Here is a 12,482-nt window from a genome sequence, read left to right as displayed (position 1 = left end):
CAACAGCACGTGCATACAAGAAAGAAAACAAAAAACACGCTATTTTAACCCACTTGCAAAGCTAGAAGTAGCCCGACACTTCTTTGGTAGTATAATAAGGGACTTCAGTGTTTCCCCTAGGATGGAGTTGCAGCAGCGGAGGTGAAATGTTTCTTTTTCCACTCACATTATTTTTTGTGTGCTCACAAAGCGCACCCTGCAGGGAGGTTTCTATGTGTCTGCCAGCACCAGAAGGGTGTACATATAGTACATTTGTGCACAGTAATGAGCAGGGGGAATATGGAGAGATTGAACATAATACAAGTATAATCTTTGAAACAATTATTTACATTTATTTAACAAACATCACATAACACAAATACTACAACAATCAAAAAGGTCTGTGCCTCCAACCAATGCATCTTTCCACTCCCTCCCCTCTCCCCATCACAAAGGTTATAGTAGGACCATAAAGAGGGCATGCCTCTATTTAACACGTTTTGGGGCTCTAGAGTCAATAACGGTGACACTGCTGAAATTGTTGCTTAAAGAAATGTATATTGCCATTTTTGCTAAAACGAAATTCCTTAAAAATAAGTAGAGATATATTTTTCAAAACTTAAGGTTGCATTAAGACCATAAAGAGCCCATGCCTATATGGAAAACGTTTTGGGGCTCTAGAGTCAATAATGGCAACGCTATTGAAATTGTTGCTAAATAAAAAAAATCCTCAAAAATAAGATGAGATATATTTTTCCAACACTGAAGGTTGTAGTAGGACTATAAAGAGGCCATGCCTCTATTGAACGAGTTTTGGGGCTCTAGAGTCAATAATGGCGACACTATTGACATTTTTAGTTTTCAGTTTTGCACTTTGCTGACGGTCCCTAAACTCGAGGCTGAAAGCCGACAGCTCATAGAAGACAATGCATTTCACCGTACGCTAAAGACGGCTCGTTTGGATGAAAACATTGTTGTAGCTGGTTCTCTAGGTTACTACATTTAGCTAGAGGTGTCAATTGTGTTGCAACGATGTTTCACTGATGATCTATTGAACCGCAAACTCTGAATCTTCCAATATATTTCCAACTTTACGGAAGTTCCTCTCCGTTTATAGCTATGCTTTACTCACAGGTGTGTGAATTGACCTGGATATGAAGCGTCGGTAACGCAAAATAATGTAACATTAGTTTTTTAAAGAGCTAAGACGGAGCCCTCCTCTCCTCTCCTTTTATATGCTTTACTCGCAAGTGTGTGAATTGACCTGGTTATGAAGCGCATATCCAGCGTCCGTAGCGCACGGAATGTTATATTATTTTGTGTAGCGCAAAATAATATAAAATTCGTATTTAAAAGAGATAAGCTGAAGCTTCCTTCTCTTGTTAAAAAAAAGAAATTCAGCAGCGGCGGTCATACCGCCGCTGCTGAATTTAGCAGCGGCATACCGCCGCTGCTAGGTGCATATAGGGAAAACACTGGGTCTTAACATATAAAACGAGGTATTGATAACTTTGTAAGTGTACAGATTGTTTATTAAAAATGACATTTTATACACACAATACAATCAGCAGTTCACCCGTCGACGCCATCTTGTCTTTAGGGGCATTATTTTAACGGTCTGAAACGCAAGTGAGAAGCGCAAAACGGAAGTCGATTTTTGGGCGGGTCTCTGCCGCTGTTGCTATATACCAGCGAATAAAAGAGTTTTGCGCCCGACGCACATCTAAAAAGGTTTTCCCTGAAGTAGCCTAATTACCCGTAGGTGTGGTCTGGGCTTAACGTGCAATAAACCAATGAGAATGCCATCTCCCATCCCCTTTGAGAGCCATTTTCCAACTTCAAATGGCTTAGTTTATGGCCAAATAATATGGCATAATTCACATGGAATAGCGTTTTCTTCTACAACTTCCAAAATACTGAGTCGTCATGTGAATTTCGGCGAAGAAAACTTAACACACTTGATATGCGATCCTGTGGCCGCAACTGTTGGTCCATTTAATGATATGCGGCAATACAATAACACACATCGTTTCTTACCAGTATTGTATACATTATCGTTATCGACTTGTGTTCCTAATATGCATGTGTTCCCCCGTTAATGTACATTGCCATGGAATGTATTATGCCTTACGTGTTTAGTTTGCGTGTGTTTAAACAGATGGAGGCACACACGTGCGCATGCATTCATTCATTCTTTTTAACACTCACTCGCGGTAAAACTATTTTTTCTCACAATCAAATAATCAATCCTAAAAGTTATGGGCTTGTGCACGATGTCTGTGTCAAGAACAGTGGCGTTTCTACATTAGGGGCAGGTGGGGCAGTGCCCCACCAGACCCACGAGATGGCGCTGTTGAGCAGAAGGCTCAATCCATTCCTACTTCGTGGCAAACTATATATATATTTTTATATGCAAAGTAGCGTACATATTTGTGTGAATAAACTTGACTCACAAGCATTATTGCCTTGTTTTGGAGTAATTTGATTCGTGTGTTCTACTGCCTGTGTGCTTGCTTGAATGAACGTTATGTCTATATTTCCGTTTCCTGTTTCCGGAGGGGCAAAGACCCACGCTGCCCCACCGTTACCATAGAAACACCAATGAGCGCGAACCACACTGGCCAAAGTTAACATTGAGGCTAGGGGCAATTTCAAATTTGCCCCTAGACGTTAACTGCGTAATCTACGTATTCTACGTAATGTAGACTGGGATAATGCGAAACCCGCGAGAACTCTCTACCCCGAGACTAAGCAAAAAAAACATACAGTGAGAGTGAGATCAGGAGTTACAGGAGACTTACAGAAGAGTTCGCTATCGATAGATTTTACACAATTTTGAAAGAGTTTTTTAATTAATGAATAACAATGAATAACGTAGATTATTTGCTGAGGGTGCAATTCAGCACATTGCCGCAGGAAGAAAATTTAGAAATAAAACGTTTGGGACCACACAGACCAGACGACTTCATTCTTAACCAGCCTGGTGAGAAAACGAACCGAAATTTCAAGATGGAGTGGTTTGAAAGAAAGACATGGCTAACTGCGAGCACAACAAAAGAGCACTGTTTTGCTTTCCATGCCTTCTTTTTGGAAATACCACTAACGCAGACTCAGTTTGGACCACTGATGGCTTTAAAGACCTGAAGCATCTGGCGGAAAGAACGGTAAAGCATGAAAGTAGCAAAGCTCATATCAATTGCGCCATGAAATTGGGACTATTGGGACGGGTCAACATCATGGCACAGCTGGACAGTGCTTATCAGCGGAGCATTTTAGAGCACAACAAGCAGGCGGAGGAAAACCGATATGTACTGGGGAGATTGATATCGTGCCTAAAGCTGTGTGGGAAGTGTGAACTGGGTCTGCGTGGTCACGATGAGTCAGCCGACTCTGTAAACCCAGGCATTTTTAGGTGCATTTTTGAAACGATGTGCGAGGGCGACACCAGGCTGAGACGTCACTACGATTCGGAGCCTACGTTCAAGGGGACATCAAGCACCATTCAGAACGAACTCCTGGATTGCATGTTTGAGGTCTACAGGTGTGAGGTGGCCAAGCAATTGCGGGACACCCAGTTTGTAGCTGTCCAGGCGGATGAGACCACTGATGCCTCATGCAAATCGCAAATGGTCATAGTCCTGAGATACATGGTGGACAGCAGCGTCACAGAGCGGTTTCTTGAGTTCATTGAAGTGAAGGACAAAACTGCCATTGGCCTTTCTACTGCTATGAAACATGTCCTCGACCCACTGGGACTGACTGACAAGCTCATTGCCCAAACCTATGACGGGGCAGCGGTTATGCGTGGCAGTGTAGGCGGCGTGCAAGTACTTATTAAGGAAAGCTACAAAAACGCAATATTTGTACATTGCTACGCACACCAGCTGAACCTAATTCTGCAGCAAGTATGTGCATCCAGGATCAGTGAGCTGAAGGTGTTCTTTGCTGATCTGTCTGGATTTGCCACGTTCTTCTCCACCTCACCGAAAAGATCGGCTGCTCTGGCAGAGACATCGGACAGGCGAATCCCGCGGCCACCCGGCACCCGATGGAATTTTAAAAGCACTACTACTACTGGAGTAGTACTGGAGTGTCTGGATAACATTCGCACTAAACCAGGATGGGACAAGGTGTCCATCAGCGAGGCATTCGGCCTCTCCATTCACCTGCGGGACCGTACGTTTCTCCAGCTGCTGGAGTTCTTTGCCAGAGTTATGCCAGAAGTGGATGTTTTGTATGGCATACTACAGAAAAGAGAGATTGACGCATCTGGGGTGAATCGTGCAGTGGAGAATTTCAAAGTGCACGTGAAAGAAATCGGAGAGAAAGCAGATGAGATTGGTAACCAAGCCAGTGAGGAGCCGGGCACATCAAAGCGCAGGAAAACAAATACGCCTGCCGTGATGAAGGAGGCCTGTGATACGATGATTGCGCAAGTGGAGGACCGGTTCTCACAGAGTGACCATCTTATTGCCGCACAATTGGTGGACTGCACACTGTTCCCAAAGTTTGTTAAGTCATTCCCGGAGGCCCAACTCGCCTGTGCTATCAAGCTCTGGCCCACAGCTCTGATGAACGAGGGGAAGCTGCAAACTGAGCTGACTCTTTTTTACGGACACACTGAGCTGCACACAGGGAAATCTGCACTGTTGCTGTTCAAAGCCATTCACGACGACAACAACCTGCAAGAGGCCTTGTCTGAAACCTGCACTCTACTCAGCATCATCATCACAACCCCCATGACGTCTGCGGAGTCTGAGAGGAACTTTTCAACGCTGAAAAGGATAAAGACTTTCACTAGGAACACGATGGGACAGAAGAGACTGAACGCCCTCTCCATGCTTTCTATTGAAAACACCTTCATTAATGGACTGCTGGATTTTAACGACAAAGTAATCGAGAGGTTTGCTCAAGCAAAGAACCGTCGAGCCAACTTCCTTTTTAAGTGATCGGCATTGGTGAGTCAAAACCTTTTTTTTTTTTTTTTTTGAGCTGAAGGAGATCGTCTTTTTTGTTTAATAAATTATGGAAGTTATTGAAGCTATGTGTCTGTCTAATTGTTTTTACTTTAATGCTATATTATAGTGCGTACCATGTTGGCGCTCTGAGATTCTTTGGAACGGAATAGTGCGTTTAAAATATAATGCAATATTATTATTATTATTATAGGCAACATCTTTGTGTCGTACTGAGCGCTAAAGCATGTGAAATGTATTTGAAAAAGGATGTCTGCTCCCTGCTGGTACTCAAAATGCAGCCCATAGTATACCTGACTGGTCTATATACGTAGGCCTACTGTTATAATAATCAGCTACCTCTATTTTTGTGACGTAATATGACGTCATATAAATTTGCCCCACCAGAAATTTCAGGCTAAAATCGCCACTGGTCAAGAAAATATGTGTTTGCTGTACAGTGTTTGCAGATGCATTGATTTAAATACAACTTATTACCGCTGTATCAGCTGTTCTTTCCCAAATAATTTAACCAACGTTATCATGTATCGTAAAATGAGATTTTGTTTTGGAAGGCTGGGATAAAGCCCCTATATATACTTTGCTCGAGTGTATTATTGTTATTATTATTATTATTATTATTATTATTATTATTATTATTATTATTTTAACACATGGCATAGCCTACTACAGTGTTCATTCATGCAGCCCCTATGAAAACATTTTTTTTCCACAATTCACATCATCATAATATTTCAATTAGGCAAATAGTTTGCATGTATGTAATGTGTATAGCTTACTGGTGTGTAAGTTTATGTTGCAGTTCAGACCTGCCATGGTACGTCAAAATAGCAACACCAACTGCGCTAGCCACTAGTGCACTTAGACCAGGTATTTGTCTGTCAGTTGCACAACTGCTTTATCGATCTGTAAGACAGCACCATGTATCATTTGCGCCGGAACACGCCTCTGCTTTTCGCAGACCATCTCTCAGGGCGCAAGTTTAGTGGCGCAGGTTTGTGCGGGGGAAAATCGGCTTTTCTTTTGTCTTTGACACACATAACAAACCGTGTGTGAATACACCCCACCCCTAAACAGCATAGGGCCAGAGCGGCCTCAGCTCCTCCCCCTTGATCCACCCCGCTGACTGGCTGGGTCTTAGCACCTCCCACAGCCATTCTGGAGATGAAAGTATGAATGATGCATCATCAGTGACTCACTCGTTGTTACCAGGAATCGTCATACTTATCACACACTCAACCACCTATTGGCCAGCAATACTAAAACCCAATGAACAGAGATGCAAGTTAATTAACTCTACATTGTATGGTGTATGAAGACAGTTAGTGTGTTTGGATTATCTTTAGTTTTAAGACATTGGAGTATTGAGTTGTTGACGTTACCATGTGATCATTTTAGAAATGTTAAGATCTATCAACTCAACAAAACCATTCTCGACAGAGAGAGGTTAGATGAATTGACAGGCAGGCAGTTCGACAGATACGCAGTTAGATAATTCTCCATCAAAAGCTCTATCTGTGTCTCCTCTGCTTGGCTGCTCCTCCAAATCTCCACTTTGCTATTCATCTGTGTCATCAGGGTGATTCCTGCAGGCCCAATCCCCATCTCTCACTCTCTCTTATTAAGCCTCCTCTATCTCCCCATGGCCACCCCTTCTCACTCTCCGAGTAGAGTCAACCAAGGGACTACAGCATGTCCATTTGGCTTTGAGGTGACCTCCTCCCCCCCCTGTACACTTACATTACGGAGCTAGTGAACCCAAACTCACATGAACGTCAACATAGTAATCTATGCCATTTTACATCTGAGTGCCTTTACTGAGGCCCTCAGACGTCACAACCAAGAGGTGGTGTGGACACGCGGAGCTCCAGGCAGCGGTTGACTGCGTTATCTGCGAGAAAGTTGAGCTTTTCACTTATCGTGTAATGCCACGATGTGTGTGCATGGTGAAGCTCCGTCTGAGCAGCAGTTTATTTAATGTCTGCATCTGAGTGAGGGTTAGGCTTCCTGGACAGCTATAGTTTAATGCTATGGTGTGTGGCACATTTCATATACAACATCAATCATTATCAACGCTCATACACAATGGGACGAAAAAAGTTTAACTACGGTTCCATGGGTCGCAACCATTGGGATAACACGCCCCCCTCTTCTAAAACCTCTTCCTAAAACTCTAAAACCAAAATAAAATAAAAATCAATCTCATAGTGTTTGAATTCCAGCTGACACAGTGGGTTCACTTGCTCTTTAAGTGTAAAATACTTAAACACTTTTATATGCAAATTATGGAGTCTTTTCAGTTTCACAAATGCACACACATAGATGTCTCCCATCTGGTATTATGGACAAGCAGAGGCCCCTGTCATATGACTATGTTATTATCTGTCACCACGCTCATGTCATATCTGGAGCTGGGAGTTTGTGAATAGAAAAATGTCTGCACGCATACGGTTGAGTTACACAAGGTGATATAGACCAGGGGTTTTCAAAGTATGAGAGAGTGAGCCTCCCCACAGAGAACAAATTTCAGCTGAGCCCCCCCCCCCCCCCCCCAAAAAAAAAATGCTCTAAATCCGTTTTGAAAGATCCTTTAATTATTTTACACATTTTAAACATCTGATCATATTTTACACATTTTACACATCTCTGATCATATTTTTTTGAAACATTTTAAACATTTTTGAAACATTCTAAATATCTTTGTGCGTTTTTAAGCACATTTAACACATTTTAACATCTTTATCCAAGCATGTTTTTGCTTAACGTTTTTGAAATACATTAGAACATCTTAATCTGTAAACTGACAGTTAAGCCTCCTTTTAAGCTCACCTCAACTTTAATGGGAGCAATAAATTTGCGTAGCTGTGTTCGAAATCGTTCCCCATCACGGATATAGTGCACTATAGGGTGCTCGCCATTTTGTAGTGGTGTTCGAATTCTCAGTGGTAAATTTCACACACTATAAAGTAGACTTAAAATACCCCAAATTTGAGTGGACATACGATGTTCCCTACATGTTACTCCCGTATACCACAATGTAATGCGGTCGTGTTTTTCGGGAGGAGAAGAAGCTGAATAATAACGAAAACGTATACATTTAATGATGGAGTCTCCGGCTTTCGTTTGGAAATGTCAACAATTTATTTGGGATTTAACATAGAAAATATAACATTCAAAATTAATTAAAAAAAACTTGATCAATACAACCTCCAGGTTTCCTAGTTACTGCCCGGATTGTTTACATGATGTGGGCGCATCTGTCTGCGTCACACAAATACCCGGCGCATTTACTGACGCAAAAGACGTTTAGAAATGTTCAGCGTAGTGTCCGAATTCTCGTTTGTTCGTTCCCTATATAGTGCTATATCATGAACACTATATAGGGGTTAGTGAGTGAGTGAATAGGGAACGATTTCGAACACAGCAGTTTTCGCTGTGAAGACGCACTGTCTGTTTTTTCTGTTACTTTTATCTGGTTTATTTTTTTCTCACGTCGCACCCCCCCCTGACAAACTCTGGTGCCCCCCAGTGGAGGCGCGCCTCACTGTTTGAAAATCACGGATATAGACTGTAGTATAGACAAGACAGTGTCAAGTTGCTACTCGTTCCACCATCACCAGCATGTCTCTAGAACATCACAGCTGTGATCACGGTAGACCTATACCATATTCTCACTTGGATTCTTGAAGCTGTCATTCTGCATTATAACTAAATGATAAATCTGCAAGCCTTTTGCACATGAACATGTGAATTGCAGAATCCACCTGCGTGTTAACTTAGCCATATCACCTCTACCCACCCACCTACCCACCCCACCCCAACCCCCCAGGTCCAGGAGCTGGTTGAGGACATCAAACACTCACTGGACCTCAGGCTGCAGGAACTGGACTGGATGGACGAGACCACCAAGGAGGCAGCCAGAGCCAAGGTAGCATGCTGAGCTCCACCAAGGAGGCAGCCCCCAATTCTACAGTATCTGTATCAGGGCTCAGAGGGCCCAAGCTATCAGTGACATTGAGGGATGGCCTAATCCAGATCTCCCGTCTGGATGCAGCCTGGTTAGGCAGCTACAAACTGAAGATCACTGCTCTAATATTTTTACAATCTCAAATCCTTAATCCTTTTAGAGGGCCGGGCTGAATATAAAGTGGCCCACTGTAATCCTATTACTGGGGCTGGCCTGATTAGTGAGCGTGTGTGCATGTCTGTGGTCTCCAGGCTGTTGGGGGCGGGGGTACAGGGTCAGTCCCTGCTGTGTTTAAAGGTTGCATCAAATCAAAGGTTTGTACTTGTTGCTGTTGACATGAATTCATTTGAATGGGTGAATGTCTTAACTTGATTCCCATCCCTCTCCCCCGTCCCCTCCACTTTGTTTATCATCCCCTCCTCCTCACCCCGTCTCCTGCAGCTCCAGCATATGATGGTGATGACGGGATATCCAGATTTCCTGCTTAAACCAGAGCTCATCGACCAGGAGTACGGGGTGAGAGAACAATAGGCATCCAACCTTCCTTCTCCTCCGTCACTTTATTTGTCATACACCACCCCCTCAGAGCCCCACATGTTTATTAAAATCCCCTCCCTCTGCTCACCCCTTCCCTGCTTGTACCTTCCTTAATCTTCTTCTTGTTCTACTTCTGGTGTTTGTTGCACCGCAGTTTGAGGTGGATGAAAAGAGCTACTTCAAGAACATCCTCAACAGCATCAACTTCAACATTAAGATGTCCGTCAAGAAGATTCACAAGGAGGTGGACAAGACTGCGTGAGTCTCTCCTTTCACACACACACAAAAGTTTATATGTCATAGCGGGACCTTTTCCCCTGACCATTGCAAAAAATCTAGAAAAAAAATCAGGTCACTTTAGATCTCATACACACCCCACACAACTCCCTACAACCTCTTACACACCACCCTCAAACTATTGTGGTTTAAGTGGACAGTTATCTCTCTAACATATATGTGGTTTAAAAAGGTACAAGAAAACACTACTGGGTCTTTAAAAGGCTAATGATGTCACTACTCATTAACATAGAATACACATACATAACAGCACACAGCATTACTGGAACAGTCACTTTTTTTTCTTCGAAAAAAGTTGTTCTTTGAGTACTTTAAATACTTAAGTATAAACTAAAAGTATGAAGATTTTTTGGTGTGGGTGACACACTCCCAGTTACCATTCTTTAAGGCAGTGACACTAGCCAACAACCCATCACAAATAAAGCACCATGACTTTGAATAACTTAAATTAAGTCTCATTATCTTACTTAAAGACAAATGAATATATGGTTGCGGTATAAAGCATTCAAAGTTATTCCACAACAGTATAATTAACCACAAAACATGTAAATAAAGAAACATACAATTAAACAGTGATTCTAACCCCCAAACATCTTTTCAGATAACATGGGTCATAACTTTTTTTTAGCTTTCCTGCTAGAATAACATTTTTATCAAACATAAATAAAAGATCACTGATCGTTGTCTGTTGGTTTAGGAGCCTGCCTCTTTGCAGCTATTCCGCAGTTCTTACAAATTCCCTTATATTCTGGACTGTTCTGTGTGTCAATGCAGGACCTTCTACTTGCTTACAGTGACTGCACTCATTTTTTGAAGCCAGTTTTCCTTTACGTATCAGATCCTTGAAATGCCGCATTACTGCAGTCACCTCAACTTTGGACCACACTTTCTTTTAAGCTCTTCTGGACCCATGTTCTTTGCCAGAATCCTTTCCTGGAAAATATGCAAAGTAGAAAATAAATCACACAAACTGGCCAACATATCAGTTGATTGCTCACTTGAATTACACACTTTTACAAAATGGTTGACACCACCTTTGCTGTTCGGTCAGTTTAAATTTACATCCACATTAGATAAACAGTATAGCAACTGGGCATGAAAGGATCGTACAACCTTTTTTCTTCTATATATTTAGTTTTGTACACCATGTTCTCTTTAACACACTGAATAATCTTATGTTATGTCCTTTGTCTTTTCATCCTCCAACCCTACCCCTTCGGATCTGTTTGCTTGCTTGCTGAACAACCTAACACCATAAGCTGATAATCAACACTGCTTGAAAAGCGATTAATTCACTGAGGATCATGTTTTAGGTCCGCCAACCCAACCTCTCCCTCCATCCTGGAGACCGGAGGCCTGGGATGCTGCCTTGACTGGCCGAGGTGTCAGTTGACATGGCACTTTTAAAGCACTAATGGTGCATTGTATTCAAACTTGGCATACCTTCAGAGGGAGGGACAGGCTCACTCACTGTGGAGGACAATAATGGCACTACTTATGCTAAACACATAAAAAAAGAAAAAAGCATGAATATTTTTATCAACAGAAACACAACCAGAAGTGAGATGACTCATAGGTGAAGTTACGTACCTATATATCCAATGTCATGGAGCTGCTCTGTGATTGTAGAGCCCGATGCAGTCTCCACAGTTTGCTAGTCACACACTCCGACGGCATGTCTGCGGTGTCACTGCTATCAGATTCGCTCCCACCGTCATTGGTCTTAGCATCACTTAAAACCATTTCATCTGGGTAAAATAATGAGAAAAACGCTTGAATACTTGGCTATAAATTTATTCCTCTTCGGATATGTGGTTAATTTCAGATTCTGGATCCCAGTCCTGGTCTGAAAGCAGTTCATCTCCAGAAAAATGCTCCTGAAATGGGGAGAAAGCAAATTATATTATGTGCTGGACACTTAGAGACAGTTTAAGAGTTCAACAAACCTTAAATGGATACTCACCTGTGATGGGTCTTTTGTATTTTGTCTGAGGCAGGATTTATGCCAGACCCTTAAACAAACTTAACACACAGACAATTAGAAACATACCTTTTTAACATTGTAGGTCTTTTTTACTATTTAAAAGATACTTGATTAATGTTCATCCACATCAAAGTGGAGTACAAAGATTGATTCAGATAATCCTCAACCTCATGACACCAACACAGATGTCCGTGTCAATGAGGCAAAATAAAATATCTTTAAGTAATCTGAACGATATGCCATACTCTGCAATCAATCTCCCACCGATAAAGTGAGGCATCAGTGTCCCATTAATCATCATGTCACATTTTTGCTCAATGTAAAAAGGTGAAAATAGTTGGTATAATAGCCAATGCTGTGTATAGAGCTACATTTTTCATGCTTTCTTTATAAAGTTATTAATCAAACATTAGAACACAGTGCCTACTGTATCCACCTACTGCCACTACTTTGAAACACAATGTACCAATTTACTAAATTTCTCACCTGTGCATTGATAACCAATCCAATTGAAGGAAGTAATGGGTCCAACGAACACACTGAACACACTTGTCCAAGGATGACATGGTAGTGCACACCAGGCGATGTTTTTGACACTATTGGCAAAATTGTATGGTTAGATTTGTGCCAGAGATTGAGCAGCTAGACATTTCACATTGACATGTTTGTATCTACTTAGTCTGAAGAGGAAATCCATGAAATCCAATATCAACATGAGATTCAATTGACTTTTTCACTGTAG

General features: G+C 41.9%; 1 protein-coding gene across 1 annotated transcript in view; it reads left to right on the top strand.

Moving 5' to 3' along the window:
* Positions 1 to 12,482, top strand: part of ecel1 (endothelin converting enzyme-like 1) — a gene marked incomplete at its 3' end in the record, with an annotated part of 62,441 nt that overhangs the window by 25,092 nt on the left and 24,867 nt on the right. Inside the window, exons 7-9 of the mRNA XM_079731874.1 lie at positions 8,785 to 8,883; positions 9,364 to 9,438; positions 9,614 to 9,717. Of these exons, the coding sequence (XP_079588000.1) occupies positions 8,785 to 8,883; positions 9,364 to 9,438; positions 9,614 to 9,717 (278 nt within the window). The remainder of the gene's footprint in view (positions 1 to 8,784; positions 8,884 to 9,363; positions 9,439 to 9,613; positions 9,718 to 12,482) is intronic.

The sequence above is a fragment of the Pollachius pollachius genome (genome assembly GCF_949987615.1).
Source record: "Pollachius pollachius genome assembly, chromosome: 3".
NCBI lineage: Eukaryota > Metazoa > Chordata > Actinopteri > Gadiformes > Gadidae > Pollachius > Pollachius pollachius.
This window is presented reverse-complemented; position numbering and strand designations above follow the sequence as displayed.